General features: G+C 55.3%; 1 protein-coding gene across 1 annotated transcript in view; it reads left to right on the forward strand.

Annotated features, from left to right (window-relative positions):
• The window catches only part of TRABD2B (TraB domain containing 2B), a 210679-nt gene extending 200749 nt beyond the window's left edge, over positions 1–9930 (forward strand). Inside the window, exon 7 of the mRNA XM_038558110.1 lies at positions 4454–9930. Coding sequence (XP_038414038.1) covers positions 4454–4670 — 217 coding nt within the window. The 3' untranslated portion in view covers positions 4671–9930. The remainder of the gene's footprint in view (positions 1–4453) is intronic.
• The last annotated feature ends 16537 nt before the right edge of the window (positions 9931–26467 follow it).

Here is a 26467-nt window from a genome sequence, read left to right on the forward strand (position 1 = left end):
GAGACAGCTCCCCGGCCCGGTGTGGTTGGAGGAGCCCTGGAGCCCCAGCCAGCGTTCCCGTGCCTTCGAAGGAATCGGTCAGCCAGGGCTGCGGGGATCGGGAGGGCCTCTCCGGCGGAGAAGGCCGTGAGGCCAAAGGCAGAGGCAGGCGTGGGCCTCGGACATGGGGACATCGGGCTGCAGGCGGGCCTGTCGCCTCAGATCTCTGCGGCCTCTGGCCCGCTTGGCTCAGAGAGGCCGAGGCCAGACCAGACCCACAGCGGGTCTCCTCCAGCCGACCGCACCGAGAGCTGCACCCCGGGCAGCAGGACCACCCGCCAGCCGGGCCCTGCACGCCAAAGCCCCCTCTCCACTCCATCCTCCGCGACCCCGGGCACCCAGCTGCTGGAGACCTTCTAGGTGCAGAGCGGCCTGCGGGCTCCAGGAAGCCCCTGGAGGGCCTCAGTGGGCTGACGGCCGACACTGTGTCAAGCCCCAGCCTGCCTTCCCCGGGCCGTACACCTTGGGCCTCTGCCTGAGATCTCCCTCTGGCTTCGGCTGCCAGAAAACATTTTAAAATGCAGGGGTCTGCTTCTGCTCCTTCCTCGTACAGGCGGGGAAACCGAGGCCGAGAAGTCAGGACTCGCCCCAAAGGCACGGCAAACAGGGACACAGGGCATGCTAGAACGGGGCTCCAGCCTTCCACCCAGGCGGCGAGGCTCGTCCCCGTGCGAGGGGCCCGGCGGGCTGGGCGCAGACTCGGCCCGAGGTGCCAGCCGCCCGCGGAGCCTGGGAACACTCAGTGTTTGCTTTGGCTTTGAGGCCGCTTCGCCAGGAGACGGTTTCCCCCGTATGCGCCTGGGGGCGAGCGGGCAATCTGGACCCGGGGACTGAGCTTTGTGAGCAGAGGGGGCCGGGAGGGGGGCCACTTGGGAGGGCTTTCTTCCCACCCCACCCCATTTCCCTGGGACCCCTTCCAAGCAATAAAACCCCCGCTCAGGCTCCAAGGGGGGGTTGGTGAGCATCTTTGGTTTTCAAAGTGTGAAAGCAAAAGCCTTGGGGCTCTGTGCGAGACATAATTTTCATAAGTCCAACTTGATGGTCCCTCTGATGGCGGGGCTGGCTGAGCCAGCCTGGGTCCCCGCTCCGGGCACCCCAGGCGGCCGTTGCCTCTCTCTTGAGGCCGGGGCCCCCAGCCTCCTGGACTCTCAGGCTGGAAGGACAGGGCAGCCGCTGGGAAGGGTCCGTCATGGACTCTTTGTGTAGAGTTTGGAATGTCTCTCATCGTTAGAAGAGAAAGGCAGGGAAGGGGCTCAGGCAGAGGCATGGGCACAGGAACGCCCCCCCCCCCGCCCCTGCAGCCAAGTGGGCCTCGCCTCCCACCCTGGGGAGCCTCCACACACAGGTTTTCCAGGTCTCAGCAGGAAGCGCCAGGCTGCACCCCGGTGCCCTCTGACGGGTATACATCTGTAGCCTGAGCCCCTGCACCTGTCCCTTCATCCCAGAAATGGGGAGAATGAGGTGACAGGTACAGGAGCAATGTCTGCTGGCTCCCAGGAGGCGGTTAGTGGGAGAGACACGGACAAACAGTGATGCTGGAGAGAGCCAAAGCCTGCAGGGCTTGCTGCCGGGCCGGGCACTGCTCTCAGCACTTCCCACGCAGGAGCCCATTCAAGCCTCGGATGCAGAAATAGGTATGACGCAGCTCCATCAGGGACACACGTACAGGGTTTGTGGGAACCTTAATTCTCCCTGGAGGCCCTGGGGGAGGGGGACCCAGCAAAGAGGCCTCCAAGCGAGGAGACGCTGAGCCAGGCCTTCAAAGGCGGATTGGAAATGGCAGCAGGACCGGCAGTGTGACTGGACAGGGTGGTGTGTGCGGGCAGAGCCAGGAGAGGTGAGGCCGGCCGGCCCCAGGCTGTGGGGGGTCCCGGTGCTCCACAGGCTGGTACAGGGTGGGGCGTCATCTGCCGGGCGCTGTGGCTCATCGGGCGCAGTACCAGCCACCTGGTGGCTTCTGTTCCGCAGGCACAGTGTCCCCCCCAGGAGCATCCTCCCTCTGTCCATGGCGCGTGACATGCTCCCTCTCCTGATCGCTGCTTCTAAAGATAGAGGAACCCAGTACATGGCAAGTGTAGGTGCCAGGTTGAGAAGAACCTCGCGTGTGGCAGGTTCTTGTGGCTGGAGCATGACCAGGAGTAGAGAACGAGGGACAGGCCAGGGAGCAAGGAGCTTCTCCCTGACTGGGGCGTTTGGACACCCACTCGCAGAGCAGAGGTCCCAGCCTGCTTGGAGGCAGGGGTGTGCATGGAGACCCCAGGCTCCCCCGTATACCCTCCCAGCCTGAGGCTGAGCCGGGCTGTGTGCGAGGTGTCTGGCCACGATGTCAAGGGGCTGGACCTTGGTGGTGATGAGTACAGAGCTCCCACGGGTTGTGGCCATTGTTGAGACCCTGTGCCTAGCACATGCAAGTGTGGCCCAAGGTAGAGGGGGGCCTCCAGGAACCCAGCGAGGGAGCCACCTACTGGGGAGGGCTGTGTCCCACATGGAGGAGGCTGCCCAAGCACAGCACCCAGGGAGGGACGAGTTCGTGCCCGTGCAGCAGCTGCTAGCCAACACCTCTGTGTGCCTGGTTCAGATCCCAGCCTTCCTGAGTCCTAGAGCAAGTTACTCCACCTCTTCCTGCCTTGGTTTCCTCATCAGTAAAATGGGCATAAGAGGCAGACCTGCCTCATAGTGTTGCCATGAGGACGAGGGGTTAACATCTACTACGTGTTGGTGCAGAGCTGCCGCAGGCTGGGTCTGCTACTTCTCTGGCCACCAGGAGCACTCTCAGCACGTGCAAGGTACACTCTGTCTTCAGGCTGACTGCTTTGTCACCTCTTCCAGGAGGCCTTCCCGGCCCTGCCCTGAACAGGGGCCCCTCTGTGTGCCCCCTGCCCGACTTCCCCTCCTACCTTTGCCCCTCTGCTCTGATGGGACTTGTCAGGTGCTCTGTCTGCATCTCCATCTGCCTCCCCCGCCCAGGGCTCTATGAGAGCCCGTGGGGCCCAGCACCCTCCTGGAGCCTTCTACCCCCGAGGCCTCTTTGGGTTATTCCTCTGTCCTTGTCTGTCCTTACCCCCTCTTCTTCGGTCCCTGACCCTCTCTTTGTTGATCATGCCCTTCTCTCTTTCCAGGACTTGAGCCGGTCACTGGGTCCTGCACCCCACCTGGCCCCACCCTCTGCAGCTCTCCATGGCGCTGGGTGCTGTGCTCAGCCAGCAGGCTCTCCTGCACTCAATCTCCCTACTTCTCTGTCTCTCCCTCCCTCTTTCTCTCTTTCATAGGTTCTCTTGAGCCAACCATCCATTCCCTCCAAAACCGGACTCTTCTATTATAAGTTCATCGTGGCTTTCTCTCAGCCTCCCTGTGCTCACGTAAAGGGTGGCTGTCCCGGGCCTCCCAGGACCTGGGGCATTTAGCCTCCCTGAGCCCCGGCTCTCTCGTCTGGGGAAGGGGGTGATGAGACCCACTGTGAAGGTTTGTTTTGAGGTCAGAGAGATGACGGTACCTGGGAGCCGTGATCAGGAGGGAGGGGACAGTGGAGGTGGCTGTGTAGTTTGTTTCCTGTGGATTCGGGCTGGGGCGGGGCGGGGATGAGGGATGGCAGGGGAGCACCTGCGCACACAGGTGCAGCCGACTGCCACAGGGGTGACCCAGGTCCAGTTCTTCCACGGCCCTGACTGCCCGGGGGTGACCGGGCCAGCTCCTCCACGGCGCCCTAGGTATTCCTGCCCCTGGGGCCCGTGTGCGCGGTAACACGGGCGCCTGGCCTCGGGGGCACAGTGGGCGGCTGCGAGGCTGGGGGCCGCTGGCTTCCGTGCCCAGCTCCTTGTCTCCACCCCGGTTTATAGGCACACAGATCCCCTAAGGCCTCCTTGAGCCTCAGGCCCGAGCCCAGGGCCAGGCTGTGGGCGTCACCCGGCCGCCCTCTGTCCCCCCGTCACCGGCCGCCCTCTGTCTCCCCTCACCCATCCACCCTCTAGCCCCCTGTCACCCGGCCGCCCTCTGTCCCCCCGTCACCTGGCCGCCCTCTGTCCCCCCGTCACCGGCCGCCCTCTGTCCCCCCGCCACCCGGCCGCCCTCTGTCCCCCCGTCACCCGGCTGCCCTCTGTCCCCCGTCACCCGGCCGCCCTCTGTCCCCCCGTCACCTGGCCGCCCTCTGTCTCTCGGTCACCCGGCTGCCCTCTGTCCCCCCGTCACCCGGCTGCCCTCTGTCCCCCCGTCACCGGCCGCCCTCTGTCCCCCCGTCACCCGTCCACCCTCTGGCCCCCCGTCACCTGGCCACCCTCTGTCTCTCGGTCACCCGGCTGCCCTCTGTCCCCCGTCACCGGCCACCCTCTGTCCCCCCCGTCACCGGCTGCCCTCTGTCTCTCAGTCACCCGGCCGCCCTCTGTCCCCCCGTCACCGGCCGCCCTCTGTGTCCCCGCAGCACTGCCGCGTCGCCGCCCCCGCCGCCCCCGCCGCCCACGCCCAGCACCCGCCCGGCCGGGCCCCCGCAGCCCTCGGAGCCGCTCCAGCCGCGGGAGGAGCCGGCGCCCACCAGCCGCTCAGCGCCCGGCCGCCTGCAGCGAGCCCCGGGCCTCCTCCGCGCAGTCCTGGCCGGCGTCGCCGCCCCCCTCCTGCTGCACAGCCTCGGGCCTTCCTGACCCGCCGCCGAGGAGCCCAGGAGCCCAGGAGCCGCAGGAGCCGCAGGGGACCGCAGGGGACCGCAGCCGCCCCCACTGGCCCCGCTGCCACCGCCGGGTGCCCGGCCCTCGCGGGCGGTCCAGGCGGGATCCTTAGAACGGTAGAGCTTTACTGTACCCAGGTTACATCTTCTTTTTTGTAGAAGGATCTTAATTTCCCATAGTGCTATGGGGCTCTTTTGTAAAATACGTGTCCATATTAAAAAAGAAAAATGTATTTATTCTACCGATAAAACTATTTTTATGTGGCCTATGTTAACCCTTTAATTAGCCCCAACGCCAACCCAGGGAGTGAACCCAGGCTGCCAGGACGCCTGCAGCCTCAGGCAGACTGTGGCTTGGAGCTGGCTTGCTCCTAGACCAGCAGAAGCCTCCGTGTCTGGGTTTGGCTTCTCCCACCACGGGACCTCAGAGACAGGGGCAGGCAGACAGGCTTAGCTTTTGTGAAGCTGGATCTGGGAGCCAGAGATGTGAACGGACGATCCTTCCTTCCCCTGGGTGCATCCGAGGGCGGGAAGATACTTTAGGAAAGAATGCTGCTATTTCGAAAACCCGGAGTGTCTGTGAACTGGCCCTCCAGAGCTCTTGGTAAGTGTTTGGACCAAAGTATGGGGGTAGGGGGCGCGGCTGGTACTGAGGGAGGTCATCCCCCAGCCCTCGGTGACAGATGGTTAAGTTGAGATCCAAAGAGAGGAATGTGGTTGCCCAAGGTCATGCAGCAAGTGGGAGACCCCGGGTGTGAATCCATGAATCCAGACCCCTCTGTTCTGGCTTCATTAATCTTCTATAAGCATGGCTTATCAAAGAGCTTGTTGAAGTCACGGCCAAACAGAGTGAGCTGGGCCAAAGGACAGGAGTGGGCACAGAAGGACAATTTTAGGGACAGGGGCTCTAGGAGTCGCATAGTAATAATCTTAATGTAAGCCACCGCCAGTCCAAAGCCTGCAGCGTGGCAGGCACTTTGCACACTCACTTTATCACTGATCCTCATGACGTTCTGTGAGATGTGTCCCCATTTCACAGATGAGGAACTGAGCCCCCCACCCCAAATAGATAAATGGACTTGTTCAAGGTTACCTAGCTGGGACGCGGCCCCAGGTCAGTGTGATTCAGAAGCGATGCTCGTCCCCTGGACCATGTTTTCCCATGTTCTCTCCACCTGGGAAGCTCCAGGGAGGCAGATCTCACCCGAATGGACCAGCACAGCCTCCTTGCTCCAGCCCAAGAGGCCACTGGGCCACAGTCCCTCATGTTGGTCCCTATGAACGAAGGGCTCAGCCAGCAGCCTGTGCCACATAGTCCCACGCCCCAACTTGTCTATCTCGGAGCCGATGAGAGGCTTTCTTATCAAATCAGTGGCTGGCAGCTGGGGCAGCTGGGGAGGCAGAGCAGCCAAACGGAGGCAGGCAGGCAACTGAGACTCAGAGAGACTGACCCTACTCCTCCGCCTCCAAGGCCATAGCTGAGAAAGCAGAGAGTCCCGGCTGGCTGCCTCCTGGCCCTAAATCCTCACTGGCTGGCAGCTCATCAGTCACAGAGTTTTGGAACCCAACAGTCAAAAGGGCCCCTCATTTGACAGATAATGACAGTAAGAGAAATAATGAGGCCCAGAAAGGGGAGGCACCTCCCCAAGGCCACACAGCTGGGCAGGTCTGCTGACTCCCAGCCCAGTGCTCCACAGCATCAGCACGCCGTGGGTTTCCCTGGCAGGCCTGGCACTGGCTGATTGGACCCAATGCCACTGTGCCCAGCCCAGCAGCTGTCTCCCTTCTGAGACAGAACTCTGAGCGGCTCTGGATGGTCAGAGGTCCTGTGAGCATCTTGGCCGGCAGCTAAATTCTTTTCATCACAGCCCTGGACGGACATGTTTGAGCTTGAGACCTGGCAGGAGCCCTGAGATCTGTTCAGAGGGTCCAGCCAGCCCCATGGGCATCACGTTGTAAACTGAACTTGACCCCCACCAGGGCTGGAGTCCGTTTATCTTTGGCAGAGATGTGACTTCCTATTTCTGAGTGGGAAGGGGCTTAGCTGACTTATAAAGCAGGCTCAGAAGGCCTGTTGGACATCAAACAGATCGTGTGGAGCACTCTGCGGATGAGATAAGTGTCGAGGAATTAGAAGCGCACAGGCCAGATTTCTCTCTGTTCGGGGCAGAGTGTGGCATGAGATGCACTCAGACCAAGCTGAGGTTAATTAAAATTGAAGCATTTGGGTGAACAGCCCAGGTACCTGACTGCATGCCCAGATCTGTGCCAGGCACGGGGCCAGAGAGGTAAAGCAACATGGTGTGTGCCTCTTGAGCACCCGCGGTGCCAGGCTCTGTGTTGAGGCCTCATCCACGCACCATTGCTGGCCGGGAGGAACTCCTCGTCATCGAGGTGGAACAAGCAGCCCAATCGCAGGTTCCTGGAAGGAACCTTAGAGGTTCTCCTACCCAGGCCCCTGACCACAGATTCAGCCCTCGTCTTCCCCAGATCCCTCCTCTGGATAGACTGAGAGATTCCAAAGTTCCCCTCCAGCAAGCGCTCAAGTGTTTAAAGAAAGATGGAAGGCTGCAGGTGGCTGGGCCGGTTCATCAGGTAGGCATGTCCGAGGGGACGGCCTGAGCCATGTGGATCAGACATCGGCAGCCTGGGTTCGGTGACCCCTACGGCCCCCTCACTGGCCGGGGCCGGAAACAACGGAGCTTGCTGGTTCACGTCCCAGAAGACCAGCGGCACGTCAGTGGAAACCTGCAGGGCCGGGGCGCTGAATCCTCTCATCCTGAGCCAGGGAACCACCACACCATCCATTCCCACTTACACCCTTTGGATGATCTCTCCACCACTGCTGACATATTTTCCAGCATGTTCTATATGCCTGGCCTCATAAAACGCCCCTGTGGCTCTGAGAGCATCGTGTACTTTTCTTAGGGCTTTCATGTTAGACCTTCAGGTGGCAGACAAGATAGAAGGATGAGACCCAGCAGGCTGAGTGACCTGCCTGAGGTTAGGCCTCATGTTAGTGGTGGCCCTAGGTCTCCTGTCTCAGGAACACTGACCCAATGACCCAGGGACATTCTAGAAGCTGCCAATATGGTCACGTCCTTCTAGTCTTCCTCCAGGCTGTTCTGCAGCAGCAGAACAAGGTCCCCTCCAGCTGAGATGCCAAGGTCCAGAGCCAATGACGCGTGGAAACTTGCACTGACTGGCAAATTTGCCTCGACGCCAAATAACCATGAGCTGGTTTTTCTCATACGAAATGCTCTGCTGTCTACTGCCTCGCCTCAGCTAGGCCTGGGCAAGCCCCAGGGCTCGGGACCCTGATTCCACCTGCCCAGTCTCCAGCCTGGTGCCCTCATCACAGTGGATCCCAAAGAATGGTCCTCCATCGAAAGGAAAGTCTATGCACACCACCATGTAGGACAAGGGCAGTTCTGCCTGGAACTGCAGCCCTGATGGCATCCTGGGTGGAGAGAGCAGAGCTGGGGCTGCTGATAGTGTTCCAGTGCCTGTGGGATAAGAACAGAAGTCCTCAGACCCTCCGTGATCGGGCCCTGCTGACTTTGCCAGCCCATCTCCCATCTCCCACTCTGTGCCTGACCAGACTAAATCCTGTCATTTCTAGAATAGATAGGATGTTTCTACTCCCTGGACTTGGAAACTCCCTTCTCTTTCCCCAAGTCCTCATTTTTTGAAGATTAACTCATATAGCACTTCCTCCAGGGAGGCCCCTGTGATTCTTTTTTTTTTTTTTTTTTTTTTTTTTTTGCTTCTTTAACATCTATCACAGCACCCACTGACCAGTGTTGGGACTGTAATAGCATATCTTCCCTCCTATCGGACCGTGAGGTCCTGGGTGGCAGGGGTCATGTAAATTCGTCTTCGTATCCTCATTTGATACACTCAATAGACGTGTAGAGAGGGAAGGAAGAAGAAAGAGCTGGAGAGCGGAAAGGAGAGACCAAGACCTTAGCTCTGCTAGTGGAATACTCCCTGCAAAGCCAAAGCTGTCCCCTGCAGGTGGTGAGTTTCCTGTCGCAGGAGGTGTGAGCAGGGCAGTAGGCCCGCTGGCTGGAGATGTGGTATGAGAGCTGAAGTCTTGGCAGGGGACTGGTGTAGATGACATCGAGGGTCCCTCCTGGCTCCGTAATGCTCAGGTTCTTTGAACATTGTTATTTTAACAAAAATTCATCTATGCAGCCAAAAACATCACCCGGGCTGGCTGTCTCAACAGTAGGGTTCAGGAATCTCTCCAGCCTCACACCCCCGTTCTTCAACGGCCCAGCCAGGCCTGACGTCAGTTGGCAGGCTTGCCTGCTACCCTGAGGCAAGGGGGCCTCTGGGTGCTGGGGGAGGGCTGGAATAGAACCCAGGGCCCCCGGCCCCAGCCCAGGACTCCTTCCCCCGTGCCCCTGACCTTGGGGGCCGGTAGGGAGGGGTCACGAGGACTGATCAGCCCCCCTCCTGGCCCTTTCCGGGAGTATCAGCATACCCTCCGATCTCCTCATGCTGTTTCCAGCTGTTGGCTCCTCCTCTCCAGAGGCACTCTGGATACTCCTTCACTTTGCTGGGTGACCTTGGGCAAGCCCCTGCTCCTTCCTGAGCCTCCACTTCCTCATCTGTTAAATGGAGACCTTGTTTCCTGCGTGAGCTGAGCTGGGGGCTGGAGGAATGGCATGTGCAATCGCAGGGCTCTGTAGAGGTGAGGCACCACCCCTCTTCGGGCTCAGTGCTCGGCTTTCCTCCCAGGCCGGGAGACTTCCCCGGGGTTCGGAGCATGTGGCAGACAGGGAAGGTGACAGACGGGCAAGCCTTCAAGGTTGCTCCATCCCAGACCTGCTGCAGGGAAAGTGGGCTTTGGCAGAGCCCGAGTCTAGGACATCGGTGAGGCCCTGTGGCATCTTGGGCCCCAGTGGCCCAGGCAGCGGGGGCTGACCCTTGGCCAGGGGAGGTTCTAGGCCAGAGCAGGGGCAGCTGGAGCTCCTGCCCCATTCCTGGGCCTCAAAGAGATTGCAGAAGGTCCCCAGTTGACTCTCATTATGTGACACAAGCTTCAGATCTTAATGTATTTGAAAGATATTGGTGACGTTGTTCGTTTAACCACCTCCTCCCTTCACCTCTGTGAATTATCAGGAAGAGTCCTTTAAGAATATAGAAGACAAAGAAAGATGCTATTAATGTTATTTTGCCAAAAATATTTTTGTAGCATAATATATTAATAAAAGACATTATGAATTCCATGGGACGGTGGCTCTGTGTCCTGATGGCTCCCCCACCCCTGCCAGGGAACATTTGGGGAAATCGCCTTTGCTGGGAGGTCCACGACCGACGCAGTGGTTTGGAGGAACTGGACGGGGCCCATTTTCCATGCGAAAGTGTGGGTGGATTGGGGGGGTGGGGAGTGGCTTAGGCAGGGGTCCAGCGACTGGAGAGGCGTCATGCCAGTGGGGATCCAGACAGGCCTGGCCAGCCAGAATGAGCTGGCATCTGGGGTCACCATCAGAGCCTCCTTCCTCACCAGGACCAACTAATTCTTCTTTACCCACCTTCCACTTCTCTCCATCGCCATTGCTCCTGCCCCGGTCGAGGCCTCCTCGTCTGAACCACGGCCACCTGCAGCTGTGCCCCCCACTTCCCTCCCTGTCCCACCCCCGCGGCCAAAGCGAGTTCTGTAAACCACCAAATGGCCCTGTATCTCCTCTGCTTTGAAATTCCATCAGCGTGTCCCCACTATTCCCAGGGCAAAGGTCAAGGTCACACAAAGCTCTCTGCAGCCCGGCTCCTTCCCAGCAAGAAGGATCTCCAGCATGAGGTTCCCGGTTTTCCAGCTCCTCTTCTCATACCCAGCACTCCCATTACCGCCTGCCTCGATGCTTCCTTAGGCCTCCCACCCTTCACCCGCCGTCTCTGCACCTGCTGCTCCCAGCACTGACCGTCTTCCCGTCTCTCCCCTCCTTGCTTCCCGCTCTGTGGGGCCCCTACACCCCCGTGACCCAGCCCCCGTGACCTAGCCCCCATGGCATCTGCTCCATGAAGCCCAGGCTCCTAGGACTTGGGGGAGGGGGCAGGTCGCTGAGGGGTTGGGAGTAGGCGAGGCCTCCCTGGTTCTGAGGCCACAAAGCCTTCACCAGAGGCGATTTGTTGGCCATGGTTGACGGGTTCTTGGTGGCTCCCATCCAGACTGACGTGGGCTGCCCGTGGCGGGCCTGCCTCCAGACAAGCGTGCGCAGAGTGAGCACTAAGGATGCACACACAACGTTCTGAGCCTTTGCGAGCCTGACCGATGTCACCCTCAAGGCTCCTCTTCCCCATCTCTATTTTCCAGATGAAGCAACTGACATGCGCACAGGTTGACTTGACCACAACCATAGCTTGTAGATGCTAGAGCCAGGACGGAAAGCCAAGTAGCTACACTCCAGGATGACTCTCTTAACCTTTACTTGGCTATGCGGCCGTGCGTGGGCTGTGGCCTGTGAGGAGGGCAAGGAGGTGTCCCCATCCCATCCCCATGTCACAGGCCAGGTAGGCTAGGTCAGTACCCAGCCATGGCCCAGGGAAATGAGCCTCTTCCATGTCAAGGAGCCTGCCCAGACCTCTGTCCCACCCACTCGACACTGCATGGAGGTGCCTGTCCCCCGCCCCGCACCGCCACATTGGTCTTAGACGGCTGACTCCAATGGTCTGGGAAGTCCTGTTGTGGCCTGTGACCCCGGTGTTCTCTGCCCCTCACGCACCAGCTGTTTTCAAGAAAAAAGGCTCTTGTCATCTCCCTTTCTAGAAGCTCAGTGAGAGTGAGCCCTGGCCCTTCCTTGGGAGATGCAGTCCTCAGTTCAAGTGGTCCCTGGAGAGAAGCTACGGCCAGGAACAGGGTCTGAGACGTGATGGAATGGATGAGGGCAAGAGGGAACACTCAGGTGTTTGTACCTGGTACACTGGAGTGCCTGCAGCTCCTAACTGGGAGCCCTGCCCCCTCCTGCCCGGGCAGATCCGGTCCCTTGCTCTGAGCGGGCTCCCACTGTGGTGCTCTACCGAGAGACACTGGAGCCCTGCCTGATGGTCGGTCATTAGATTCCAGGGGATCCCAAATCTCTGTAGGGCTGCCCCGGACCGGAGGCTTCTCTGCACGGATACAAAGCTCAGAGCTGAAAAAAAAAAAAAAAAAAAAAAAAAAAGCTCAGAGCTGAGCCCACAGGGACAGCCACAGGGGAGTGAGGAAGTTTCCAGCTCCCGGGAGTGGCCCGAGTGGCCTGTACACCCTGCCCCACCCCAACCCCCACCCCCAGCAGGTCACACTGCTGAGGAGGTAGTAGGTTCCCTGACAGGGGAGCTGTGTGACGGGGTAGCCCAGGGGACAAGAGATCCCCGCCACATGGTAGGGGCTGGCCAACTGGCCATCTATCGCCCTCTGTCTCTGTTGCTCTCTCATACCTCGGCGCCCCTCCTCCTTCTCCCTCTTTCTATGCTCCTTGATGCCCTCCTTCTCACCCCGAACCCTTACCGCCCAACCCCACAGAGCAGCATCAGACAGCGTGCTGGGCACATGCCCACCCCATCCTCCGCCGCAAGAGGACCACAGCCTTGAGCTCCAGCCGGCCCTGCCCTGGACCGTGGTGTGGCCTGGGCCAAGCTCTCCCCTCTGGACCTCAGGCTCCTTATTTGCACAAAAGGAGGAGCAAGCTGCATTCGCTGATTCCCTGTGAGGAAGAGCAGTGTCTTTGGAAGACGGCCTCCGTGGGGGCTTGGAGTAGCAGGGGCCACCACCCTCTCCCTCCTCCTGGGGGCCCGAGGGAAGATACTCCTGACCAATGGAGGCCTTTTGTCACTTTGTTCCTGAAAAGGAGGGCAAGAGAAGGAAGGACTCATGAGAAGGAAGGAAGGAAGGTGAGGAGCTGGGAAGATGGGGAGGCCCTAGGACAGGTGGGGTACTCCTCGGTGGGGAGAAACCCTGCAGACAGTGGGCGCTTGCCGGCTGCGGTGGGGACCTGGCCCCAGTGCTTAGGAAAGTCTGGGATGCGGGGTGTGAGGTGCGGGGTCAGGGGGCACGACGGGGCTGGTCTGCGTGGCCAGGTCAGCATGGTGGGAAGCAGACGTGGCAAGGTCAATGGCAGGGAGCTGGAGGCCAAGATGATGGTGTGCACCCTCGCCCACAGTCACACACACGCACCATCACACACACACACACACACACACCATCTCACACACACACACACACACACACACACGAGGGAGTGAGGGGCCCCGGGGACTTCACGACTCCGGGAGGGCTTGGGCCTCTGCCCCATGGCTGGCTGGCCAGGCCCTCCGAACCTGCTGTGCCAGAGCAGGTCACTGAGGCACACGCGGCCGCAGACCTTCAGGGTATGGGAGCTCCGGGCTCACGAGCCGGCCGGGCCAGCCGGGCCCACACCAGCCCTCCAGGGCTGCCACGGCGGGAGGCCACCCTGACCCGCTGACCAGGGCCGGGCAAGCTGGGCCGCCAGTTACAGCACCATAAAAAGAGATTCTTTGCAGAAAATGGTCATAAAACCCTGTTAACCTGGCGGCTCTGGGCTGACCAAACAGCTCCCATGGTTTCTTTTATCCTCCTTTCCATTTCTTCCTCCCTGACCAGTCACAAGAAAAGGACAATGACATCTCCGACCTGGAGACACAAGCTGCCAGGCAAGCACCTGCTCGGCTCCCACCCCCCGTCCCCCCGCCCCCGAGACCCTGGAAGGGTGGAAGGGGCTGAGCGGGGTGGCCACGAGGGGTGGCGGGTGCAGGAGGAGCTGGAAAGACAGCAATATGCAGAAGGACGGAGCCAGGGGCCACGGGGAGACGGACAGACAGACGGTGCCAGAGACACACAGCAAGGAGAATGAGCAAGCGGTGAGAGAGAAGGTAGAGGCAGACGGTCAGGTGGGGTCCCCGAGATGGAAGACAGCAGGGTCTCCGAGGAGCCTGGCGCTGAGACAGAGGCTGGGGTGCGGGGTGGGGGGAGGATGTGCGGGCCTCTAGGGACAGGTCACCCCCCGCCCCCGCCACTCCCTGCACAGAAGTGGTGCAGGCTCTGCCAGGGTCACGGGCTGGGCACCAGGTACTGCTCTCTTCTTCCCTGAGTCTTTTTCCTCTTCTCTTTAGTGGGGTTAATAAAAATATTTCTGGCACAGCTGGTAATGGAGGTCTCATGAGATACGCAGTTAAAAACGCTTTGCATGGGCAGCCCGGGTGGCTCAGCGGTTTAGCACTGCCTTCGGCCCAGGGCGTGATCCTGGGGTCCCGGGATGGAGTCCCATGTCGGGCTCCCTGCATGGAGCCTGCTTCTCCCTCTGCCTGTGCCTCTCTCTCTCTCTCTCTCTCTCTCTCTCTCTCTCTCGTTATCTCTGTGTCTCTCATGAATAAATAAATAATAAAATCTAAAAAAAAAAAAAAAAAAAAAAAGCTTTGCAAACAAGTCCCAGCACCCAGGGAACTGTCATTGGCACCCTGGAGGTGGCAGCTGGGAGCCTGAAGATGCCTCAGCCTGGAGGGGAGCAGGCCAAGGTGGTGGGCTCTCCGGAGATGATTTTCAGGCGGCTGGCTGGGCCCAATACTCATTCTGAGTCTGAGTTCTCGGGAGAGGTGGGGGTGGAGGAGACGTGCCCTTTGTCACAGGGATCTGAACCCCGACTGACTTCAGGCCTAGAGCATGCAGGGAGGTTTCCAGCAGGAGGCTGGGCTCAGGTGTGACGGGCTGTCGCCTACCGGTTGAGACACCGGACTTGCCCTGCGGGTAGCGGGGAGCCCCAGACAGCTGACTACAAAGTGGGGTGAAGTAGCACAAAAGCTTGGTGCCCTGGGCCCAATTTCTTCTTCCCACCGACTCTCAGTTTCCCCTTCAGCACAGCCCTGATGGGAGGGGACAGCCCTGAACCCACAGAGTTACTGTGAAGACTCAGGGCATATCAGTCTAGAAAGGGACGTTATAAAATATTTTTAATTGGGGGATCTCTGGGTGGCTCAGTGGTTTAGCACCTGCGTTCGGCCCGGGGCATGATCCTGGGGTCCCAAGAGCGAGTCCCGCATCGGGCTCCCTACATGAGCCTGCTTCTCCCTCCACCTGTGTCTCTACCTCTCTCTCTCTCTCCCTGTGTGTCTCCCATGAATAAATAAAATCTTTAAAAAATAAAATAAAAATAAAAAAATATATATTTATAATAAAGTGAGACTTTGGACCTGGAAGGGTTAAGAGACCCTGCTCTACATGTATCTTTCAACCTTGAAAAAAGATACTACATGAGATCCCAGGATCTGTAGCTACAGTCCTTATAGCTTATTTTCTCCTCCAGCCTTTAATGCCTGATTTTCCAAAAGAGAATAGCACCTTCCAAGGAATGGGGGTGCTGAGGGATGTATTATTGCCAAGAGCAACAGGCCTGGGCACAACATTCTCTTTGGCTCCTTACTGGTCACCTTTGGTTGTGCATGTCACTTAACCCTCGTCCCCTCTTTCCTCATCTGGGGAATGGGCACCAGGATAACTTACTTTATAGTCTGTAATGGTGACTGAGACCGTGGGCCAGAAGTGCTTCGTTTCTGCAAAGTCAACATCAACGCACATTATTACGGTTGTTGAGGAAAAGGGCTTGTGCCCTGAATTTCCCCAACCCCCCAGTCTTCTCCTGGGGCCTTCAAGTGGTATGAGTAGAAGATTATGGCTAATTCAAGCCCCAAAGTGGGTTCCAGGCCTGCTTTGCCACTGACTCCATCATAACACTAGGCCAATGACACCTCCTTTCTGAAGTTCCGTTTCCCCATTTGAAAAAAGCAGGACTTGGAGCAGATGATCTTTAAAGAATCTCCTAGCTTTTACAGGCTGGGATGTCGAAATCTTTCTCCACCCTCCAAGCTCTTAACTCAGCTTCGAGGCTTTGAAACACCCGCTCAAAAATGTCGGTTTGCGCCACATGCTAAAACTCAGAGCCTTGCGGCTTATAGTGCAGCAGCCTGACTGTCTTGTAAAAGGGCCATTGGCCTCTCCAGGGCAGCAGGAGCTCGAGCTCCATGTCGATCAAATCCAAAATGCACAGGAAGGAATTCCAGGTTGTGCTACAGCCCCCTGACCTCCCTCAGCCCCACGTCCTTAAGACCACCTCCTCGGGGTGCCTGGGTGGCTCAGTCAGTTAAGCATCTGCCTTTGGCTCAGGTCATGATCTCAGGGTCCTGGGATCGAGCCCCCTGTTGAGCTCCCTGCTCAATGGGGAGTCTGCTTCTCCCTTTTCCTTTGCCCCTCCCCCTCACTCATCCTCGCTCTCTCACTGTCCCTCTCTCTCAAATAAAAACATAAAATCTTTAAAAATAAAAAATAAAACACCTCCTAGCTAGTAGTCTTTGCCCTCCCACAGAAGCCTCAGCTGCCACTCCAAACACATTTGAGCAGCACCCATCTTTAAACAGAGATCCAAAGACACACCCAGGTATGTGGTCGGTGGTGGCCTGGAGAAAGGCCTCGAGGGGTGTTGAAATGGGGGCAGGGAGAGCAGCCATGGGAGCATGAGACGTGGATAGGGTGGGCAAGAAGGAGCCGGTAGGAAGGATTTTCCCAGAGAGATGGGTCCAGACCTCTGCTGGCTGTGTACATGGCAGGGAAGGAGGGCATGGGGAATGTGCTAGGGGATGGATCTGGCCCCAGTAAAGGCCATCAGCTAAGGGGCGGTCTTAGGGGACATGGGGCTGAGGGACGACAGGGGCCTGGAGCACTATTTGGAAGTCCCTGCTGTGGATTTTGGGTATGATCAACAACTGTCACTAAAAGTCTTTTATCCAAGAAGATGGAAAAAATCTTGTCTCTCTGGGATACGGAGGCTCGTGAGGAATGCAGCGGGGGTAGCTGGGCCAGGGAATTCAGGAGGCTTGGAGGGCTGAGCGACGCTCACAGCGGGCCTGGGCCCGTCAGCCGGAGCAGGAAGGAGCGGGAAGGAGGAACAAACACAGGCCGCCGGATCTGGAGCAGGCACGAAGCCCCCACTGAAGGAACCCCAAGTGTGCACTGTTGGCCTCCGCCTTCGGGGGGCCGCTGCTGGGCAAGGGGTTGCCAGCTCAGACCCACAAGAAGAGCCTCCAGGGAGCTCATCGCCCGCCACCTCTTCGAGCACCCCGCGTCCCAAGCTTCCCGGGGACGCAGGCCAACGAGAAGAGGTGCCCTGCCTGCTGTGGGTTATGCTCCACGAAGCCGCTCCCTCCTTCTAGAGACAGCTGCCCAGCCCCGCTCTGGCTCCAATATAGCACTTCCCTTTCAGCTTTTGAATTTCAAAGCAAACCTGACTGCAAACAGATGGATGGGGTCATAAAAATCCCCCAAGCAGGGAGCAAAGAGGCTCATGGTCGTAAAAGAGAGGCTCCTTTGGAAGAACGAGTCCCTGCACCCTTGCTGGGTGCCTGCCGCTCCAGGCACCCACATCCCCTTGGCCGCCAACACACCAAGCATGCTGTCTTCCCCCGCACCTGTCCAAATCGCACCTGGTTTTCAGGGCTCAGCACCCGCCCAGGTTCTCCCGGGCAACCTCTTACGACCTCTAACCTCTCCAGCCGCCAGCCCCCGGCCTGCTCTTGCCTTTGAGCTCCTAGGGGGGCAGCCCTTGTGTGCCTTCACCCGCTACACGCATCTTAGCCTCGCTGGCAATTTTACACACACATATATCTCTTATCTCTCTAAATGGATTTGAGGCATAAAATCAGAAAACAAATGACCCTTCATGACTCATCCAACGTTGGATCCGAGGTTGATGCTGAGTCAGTGCTAACCGGACACTTTTCATGAAAATGCAAGCTTACGTACTGGCAGGCAGACTGTGGATGGAGACGACCCTGCCTGTGACAGCTGCAACTTGGGAAGCGTCATTTGGTGGAGCGGGGGGGGGGGGGGGGGGGGGGGGGGGGACCATTTCCGGGGTCACTCCGGGCCGGAAGTGACTTCACTCAAAGTGATGCCCCGTTAGGTCCAGAGTGAAGAAGAGCCGTTGACACAGGGGCACGAGCAAGAAGGCCAGGGAGGTGAAGTGAGGGACCAGACAAGCCTGGGTTGAGTCTGTTGTGTTCCTTGTGCAAGGGAGTGACGATGACAACATCAGGGTCCTGCAGGGCCCTTGAGGTGTGACTAGGGTGCTGGGGCTCCAGGTGGGCTCCAGGTGGGCTCGGCACTCACCGAGAGAGCCCCGCGGGCCCCGCACCCGGGCAGGACCCAAGGACGGTTCCAAACTCCCCGGATGATCCCTCCTGTCCACGCGGCTCGCTCCAGGCCACCTGACGCAGGGGCAACAGTCCAGTCTCCACAGTGTCCCTGAGAGTAAAGACCATCGTCCCTGCGAGACAAACCAGGGAACGGGGTTTCCAAGAGGTCAGGTTATTTGGCCGTGGTCAGCTAGCCAATGCTGAACCCCAGAACCCGCACTGTGTTTGAGACCCAAGTTGCGCAGTGGAGGGGACAGAGCTGGAGTCTGACCCAGTGTTGCTCGGACTTTTCCTGGCGTCTCCAAGCCACAGGCCAGGTCCCAAGGATAAACACAGCGTGGCCCCGCTCGGAAGAAGGAAACCAGAGCAGCCCTGCAGGATGCACCAAGGGTGGGAAACACCCGCACACCAGTCACCCAGCACACAGGAGGGGTGAGGCCGGAGGAGCAGATCAACAGGGTGGGAGCTGCGGAGGCAGTGGATACACCAGCCAGGGAGGCCTTCGCCCGCAGCAGGGAAGGGCCCGGTGTCCCTGAAGATGCCCACACATACGTCCCCAACCCCAGGAACGGCCAGCATTTGGACATCTGCCTCCCGGAGGGCACTGCTCCCTCTTTTTCTTCATCTCACCATCCTGCCCGGCCTGGCAGCAGCCGTGGGCAGCCTCCCATGACGCAAGCGGGTGACTGGGCTTACTCTGAGCGGCGCTGCGGCCAAGATTGGAAGGAGGAGGGAGGCACACACTTTGAATTTGTGAGAAATTTAGACTGGTTTTGATCAGATGAGAGTTTTTAATACCAGAAAAGGAGACCCATCTAATGGGTGTTGGGAGCGCTATTGGATCCCCGCAGGATGTGATCCAGGGGCGGTGGGGGGCCACACAGCCAGCTGAAGGGAGTGGTTGGGGAAAAGAAATTAAAGTTGTTCTCTCTCTGAACCCCACAGAGCCCAAGCAGATCAAGCAGGTTATATTTGGAAACCAGGCCAGTGGAGTTGGCCGAGTGCGCAGCATCAGGCAGCACAAGGTGAACAAGAATCCAAACCAGACCATCGCGGAGTCGGCTCCCGGCCACCCTGGTAACCGGCTCACATGTTCATTTGTCAAAGGGCATGGGGGCCCCATATCAGAAGCCACTCCCGTGGGCTTCAGAGCCAGTAGATCCAACTATGATTGTGTCAACGGGCCGTGTATCATCTTCATCTCAGGATAGGTTCAAACTTTCTCAAAATGAGAGTCCACGCTATAGATTTTTTTTGAACTCCTAGAGATTTGACTGTGTGGACACATCCAAACAGGGTTAGAGTCCAGGTTCTGGAGCCCCCCTGAGAGAACCAAGGCATCACCCAGAGGCACCACCTCGTGGTGAAGCATCGGCTCAAAGGACCCTTCGCCTGAGACCCTTGACAATGTCTCCTCTGGCCTGAAACGGGATCTGGACTCACAACCGTGGTGCTCAAGCTCCTGTCTCTCCTGCAAAAGGCCAGTATCAACCATCCAACCATTACGTCGGGGCCTCGTTTTCTGGGCGTTCCCACACGGGCGCTGGACGTGACCGTCTCCCGCGCTCGGCCTGCTGGGGCTCTGAGAAGTCAGTGCGGCCAGCCCTGTTCTATAGGCGTGGACCCTGAGGTTTGGAAAGATGAGGGAACTCTTCTGGGACCTCACAGCTGGGAAGTGGCGGCAAGAATAAGAATTAAGGCCCATAAGACTCTAAGTCTGAGCTTTTCCAACACCCTACGTCAGTCTGGTGCAGCCTCAGCCCCTGCCTTTTGGAGACTCCAGCTCGGTCATGCCCTCGTCTTACTCACTCCTGGCCCCTGGCCTGACCCCATCTTTCAGAGAACTGTCCCTGGATTTCCAGGCAGAAGCGTCCTGCCCCTGTGACCCCCATCACACTACGCCGCTTGCCCCTACGGCCCACGTCACTCTGACGTATGTAATCACATTCGTAGGTAGCCAGCTATTTTTTTAAATGGCTCCCTCTGCTCCAGACCTCTTCTCTGTCTCCGCTCACTCCCTTGGTGACCTCAGCCAGTGCCACGGCTCGAAATAATCTGTGATGGGTCCCAAAGCTACACACCAGCCTGTCCTCCGCCCTGACATCCAGCTAATACCGAAACCTCTGCTCTTGGATGTCAGAAAGCATCTCCACGTCTCAACATTCAAAGCAAAACTTGTGATTTCGGCCCCTAATCCCATTCCTCCCTCCACGTCCCACTCAGTGTACGGTGCCACGGTTCCCATGGTCCCTCAGAGCACACACTGCGGAGGTGACCATGATTGCTCTTCCCCTCATCCCCTATATGCTTTCCATCCTGTTACCATCAGAATATATGCAGAAAAAGACTCTCACCCCCACTACTACCCTGGGCTGTGCCTCCCTCATCTCTCTAGCCTCCCAACCAGCTTCCCTGTTGCTGCCGACCCTCGTCTACACTCCACAAGGTCATACGATCCTTTTCAATGTAAACGAGATCATGGCAGTCCCCAGCCCTGAATCCCCAAGCTCTCTCATCAGACTCTTCTGTGAAATCACAGTTGCTTACCCCAGCCAACCGGGCCTCCCGGCCTGGGCCCCGCACCACCCCCCACCCTCTTCTTGCTTGCTCCAAGCTAACCATACTGCTCCTTGAAGACTGGTAACACCTTTAAGTGTTAGGACTTAGTGCTTGCTGTTCTTCTGGCCCAGAATGTTCTTCCCCCATATCTTTGTTGACTTCCCCTCGCCCCCTTCACCTCTCAGCTTACATGCCACCTTCCCAGAGAAGCCCCCCTGGTCATCTGTATGAAGTATTTCCCTACGGCTCTCTACCCACCATCCTGGAGTACTCATTTTCCTCATACCACTGCCTACCGCCTGTCATTCTAGTTCAGGTTTCCGTATGTGCTTGATGGGCCCACTGACTGGCTCCTCGAGACCCAGAACTAGAGCCCCCACAGCTCACACCTTCTCTGCGCACTCCCTACCCCGTCTCCACTGGTTGACTCAGAGCTCGTGCTCAAAAAATATTTGTGGAGTGAATGTTGAAAAGTTCTGTTTGTGGTGAAATTAGAGTTACATATTTTAATGAGAGGCATATAATTACAGGCAAATTGGAGGTCTCACCCCAGACCTCAACTCAGGGACTGATCCATTGGCCGGATCTCAGATGCATGCTCCCGTCTGTTCCTGGTGGACCCCAGGGACCCACATACTCCTTGGGATAGGACTAGAGTCTGAGGCAAACAACTTTCTCTCTGGCCCCTTGTGAGGGCCCATCCGTTAACAATAGGGTTTCCTTTCTTTTTTTCACTTTTAGTGAATAGTTTATTCATGCTTTAAATTGGATACACAGTGTACATAATAATATACAAAACTGCTCCAAGACACAGCAGTTATTAAATTTTAAATAAGGTACCTGTGGTGACACAAGCAAAGTGAATTTGATCAGTTACATCAGGCACATCTTATGTGCTTTTGGATGCATAAGCTAGCCCCTGATAAACTCACTCGTAAGGTTTTTTTAAGATTTTATTTATTGATTGATGACAGACACACACAGAGAGGCAGAGACACAGGCAGAGGGAGAAGCAGGCTCCCTGCGGGGAGCCCGACGTGGGACTCGATCCCGGGACCACAGGCTCATGACCTGAACCAAAAGCAGATGATCAATCACTGAGCCATCCGGGCGTCCCTAACTCACTAGTAAGTTTTAACAAAAGCAGCTTTTAGATCAAAATCTAGCACATATTTACAAGCAGTAGTAGTAAGTTCCTACATGGTGTTTGCTGAGCTTACAGAAGTCCCAAATCTCTGTCCACTTAGGTGATCTGACTTTCTTTACAAAAGTTTCGCTCAAGGCATCAAGACAGCGTTCTTGGGGTGGGATGTAGGACTCAGGGTCTGCATACTTACACAAGACTCTTCTGAATCACTGGTTAGCCACTGACTCTTTGGGAATCAAGTCTCAGGTTCTGTGCTGAGTATACAGACTATAAGAAGATTTACCATGTTTTTTTTTGTGGAGGGGAAGAGTAAGGACGGCATCTAGAAGGTTTCTGTCAATCAATATTTCTAATTTTCCACATTGAGTACACATTTTTAACATCCATTAGGTGAATGCTAAACCTCAACATTTATCAATGAAATCCCATTTTTTTTTGAAATTCATAACATTAATTAGGAAACTTACATTTCCTGATATTTAGAAAGCAGATGTTTCTATCTTAGCCAACCTCTGGCACGGTGCCAGTCCTGGGGTGTGTGTTCTTTTTTTTTTTTTATTCAATTAATTAACATATAATGTATTATTGGTTTCAGAGGTAGAGGTCAGTGATTCATCAGTCTTGTATAACACCCGGTGCTCGTGATATCTCCGATCTGCCTACCTTGCAGAAAGTGGTCACTTTTCTATTTGTAGGGTTACAGCTACTCTTTTCTTAGATCTCAGGTTGAGTGTGCAGGTGTTTAGAGTGATTTAATAGCTATCTAGCTGAATTCCTGAGACCAGATGAAACTAAGGTCTCCTACTCCTCCACCATTTTGGACTCCCTCTTTTCTTTTCTTTTCTTTTTTTTTTTTTTTTAAGATTTATTTATTTATTTGAGGGGGAGCAGAGGGAGGGCAGAGGGAGAGAGAAAAAGAGAATCTGGAACAGGCTCCATGCTGAGGGGATAAGGGACTGAGTCCCACATGGGGCTTAGTCTCAGAACCCGAGATCATGACCTGAACCAAAACCAAGAGCCAGATGTCCAACTGACTGAGCCACCCTGGCGCCCCCATAGGAGGGCTTCTTAACCAGGGACTACCACCCCACCTTTGCACTATTAAGGGCACAGCTCTGGGTTATAGTGACAGGAGCCACCACAGAAACAGTAATAGCAGCCATGAAAACTGACATCGATGGAGTTCACCTCTAGGCTCAGCTCTGTGCTCAGTATTGGTGATTTCCACATGGGAAGACTGAGGGCCAGAGAGGGAAACTTCGTGCAAATCAGTGACAGCGTCAGAGAACCACACCTTGGTAAGGGGGATGAGAGAAGGCCAAAGTTGGCAGAGGGGGACCTCCATTTATTTGTGCCGGGCTCTGGGTTTTGTGCTCCACTTGGAAGGCCTCTAATCTCCCCATAATCCTAAATAGGATGTGTTACTATCCTGTGTTACAGATGGGAAAATTAAATCCCAGAGGGAGGGTAGAGGAAGCCCATGGGCTCCTCTCAGGAGTGACGGAACTCACTTCCTCAGAAGGCCCAGGAGAGATTCAAGGTAAGAAGAGAAGGAAGAGACAGGGCCACCGGGAGTTAGGGCAGAGAGGGGGTGACAGGCAGGAAAGGAGGACTGGCCCTGGGTCAGTCATTTAGCCTGAGTCTGACTGGGGGAAGGGGAAGCTTATGACCTCAGCCTCCTCATCTTAATTATCAAGAGCCCCGGACAGACCCCACATGTATGGTATGTCCTACATGGTCTGAGGATACAAAGAAGGAAGGCTGCAAACTCAGGGAAGGTTCCCAGCAGAAAGAACCCCTCAGGGCTTCCAGAGTACCCAAGAGGGGCCCCACTTAGCCTGGGCAAACAGAGTAGAATTAAGAAAGGCTTCCTGAAGAAGTACTATAGGAGTAAAATCATGAAGAAGAGCATTTCTTAAAAAAAAAAAAAAAAAAAGATATTTATTTATTTGACAGAAAGAGAGCACAAGCAGGGGGAGTGGCAGAGAAAGGGAGTCACAGGCTCCCCCTGAGCAGATAGCCTGACGTGGGGCTCCATCCCAGGACCCTGGGATCATGACCTGAGCTGAAGGCAGATGTTTAACTGACTGAGCCACCCAGGTGCCCCCAGAAGAGCATTTGTGAAAGACAAAGTCACACAGTTGAGCAGACAGGAAGGTACAAATTCAGTCAGCAGCATCAGGACACAGGACACCCACCCCCACCGCCCATCCACCCCACCTCCTACCCCTGAGCCTCTGTCAGCCCTGGTCCCTGGACAGTCTTCTCGTTCTGCTGCCCTTCCCCTCACCATTCTCTCCCACTGCTGTGGCCTCCACTCACAAGGGCAGACCTTTGCCTCCTACTTCACTAAGGCGTTTGGTTGGAAATTCCTCAACCTTCTGCCCTGCCAACCCCAATATGCCAGCCAAACTGTTTCCACGTCATCACCCCCAGTCTCAGCTAGATCCCTCTTCCTTTGCAAGGCTGGCCCCTCCTCTCATACACAACACCCTACCTTCTCCCTCACCTCCTCCAGGGCCTCGACACTTCAGTTGACCCTCTTTCCTTCATCTTCAGACTCTACCTCTTCTTTGGCTCTTTCCTTCAGAATAAAACAAAGGTGAAATGCCTTCCACCCCATAACAACACCCCCTTCAAGCCATCAAGGATAATAAATAAAACAACTTGACCCTAAGATGTTGAAAACTTTATCAAGCATCTTCTGAGTCCTCCAAAGCGCATCTGTGCTTTCATAGCCAATTCTGACTTCATAAAAAAAATTTACTTTCGGCATTGAGTATTAAAGTCACTACTCATATATCTTAATAAAATTTGTCTTTTGGGCTCCCCTGTGGAAGGCACCATCAACATTGGGAGGCACTCACTGAGGTGAGGTGTTCTCAGTGAGTGAGCACATGCAGTGGCCTGGATACAGGCTCTCGCTCCCCGACTGCCCCACTCACACAGCTCTGTATTTGTCCAGTGGACTCAACCCTCCCAAAACCTCATATTTGGCTGAAAAGTGCTCCAAGCACGTTTTAACATGTTTTCATAGACATCATCATTATACACTGAGCAAAACAAAACAAATAAAAAAGAAAAATGGCCAAATCATTAACATCCATGTTTTCATACAACTCAAGGGTAAAGAGTCAAGTTAACCTCATTCATTAAATCAGTTGTTTGAGTCCATTAAATGTGTTGTTGGATGGTGTCATTCAATAAAGGCGCCTTCCCAGCTTGGATGCCTCTTGCAATCATGAATTAGATCCTGCCATTGGTACGCTGTATGGATTCGGCAGCATTTTTTTTTTAACCTGTTGACTTTGCCTTTCAAGAATAGTCTAAGGCTGTCCGTAAAAAACACATTTAGAAAATTTGTATTTGCCTCTTTGATTGAGATAGGAATTTTAGGAATTAGAATTTAATTTAAAAATTATCTCAAGTTATACCACCCCCACCCCCACTAAACTGTGAGCTTCAGGGAACTGAGATGGTGTCTGATTCATCTCTTTAATTCAAGTCAGCACTTAACACAAGATCCGGTCCTATATCAGTCAGTAACTGCTACAAATATTCTATATACCAAACTGCCCGAAACATAATGGCTTAGAGTAATAGATATTTATTACCCTGCCTGTGAGACTGCAGGTCAGCTTCAGCTTTGCTTTTCTAGTCTAGGTTCAGCTGTGTAGATTTGCTCAGGCTGACGGCCATCCAGGTGAGCATCAGGCTACAAGGTTAGGTTCAGGTCTAGTCCATGTGTGTTCACTTTGGGGCAGTCTGAAGGTGGCTCTCTAGGCCTGTTCTTCTCATGGCAATCACCAGAAGCCCAGCTCCTGTAAGTACTCTGCTGTCATAGTCACCAACTTGCCACAGGCCAAATCAAGTCACATAAACAAATCCAATGTCAGTGTGAAGAAAGTATGTTCCCCTCACTGCAAAAGGATATAGCATAAAAAATAACACCAATAGCCCTCAAACTCTTCCCAAAAAATAAAATAGGAAAGAACACTTCCAACCTTATTCTATGAGACCATCATTGCTCTGATACCAAAGCCAAAGATACTGCAAGAAAAGAAAACTACAGACCAATATCCCTGATGAATATTAATGCAAAAACCCTCAACAAAATACCAGCAAATGGAAACTATAACCAAACGGGATTTATTTTTAAAATGCAAGGTGATTCAACATATGAAAATTAATTAGTATAATATACCACATTCACAGAACGAAGGAAAAAAATTTAATTAAAAAAAGCGTTAACTTAAAAAGAAAGGAAAAATGTTTATAAAGAACTCATACAATTCAATTCAATATTGGCAAAAACAAGAACAACAAAAGCAATCCCATTTAGAAATGGGCAGAGAATCCAAACAGACATATTTCCAAAAAACTCACAAATAGCCAAGAGGTACATGAAAAGTACTCAACATCATTCATCGTCAGGAAAATGTGTACTACAATGAGATATCCCCTCACATCTGATAATGGTTATTATCAAAAAGACAAGAAATAACAAGTATTGGCAAGGATGTGGAGAAAAGGAACCCTCGTGCACTGTTGGTGGGAGTGTAAAGTGGGCCACTGCAGAGAACGGTCTGGAGTTTCTTCAAAAAAATTAAAAATAGAACCACCTCGTGATCCAGCAATTTTATTTCTGGGTATTTATCCGAGGGAAATGAAATCACTATTTTTAAAAGATACCTGCACCCCCCAGGTTTGTTGCAGCATTATTTACAATAGCCAAGGCGTGAGAACAACCCAAGTGTCTACCGGCGGATGAACGGATACAGAAAATATGGTGTGTGTATGTATATTTCAACCATTAAAAAGAAGGAAATCCTGCCATTTGCAACAATATGGGTGGACCTCGAGGGCACGATGCTAAGTGAAGT

The sequence above is a fragment of the Canis lupus genome, chromosome 15 (genome assembly GCF_011100685.1).
Source record: "Canis lupus familiaris isolate Mischka breed German Shepherd chromosome 15, alternate assembly UU_Cfam_GSD_1.0, whole genome shotgun sequence".
NCBI lineage: Eukaryota > Metazoa > Chordata > Mammalia > Carnivora > Canidae > Canis > Canis lupus.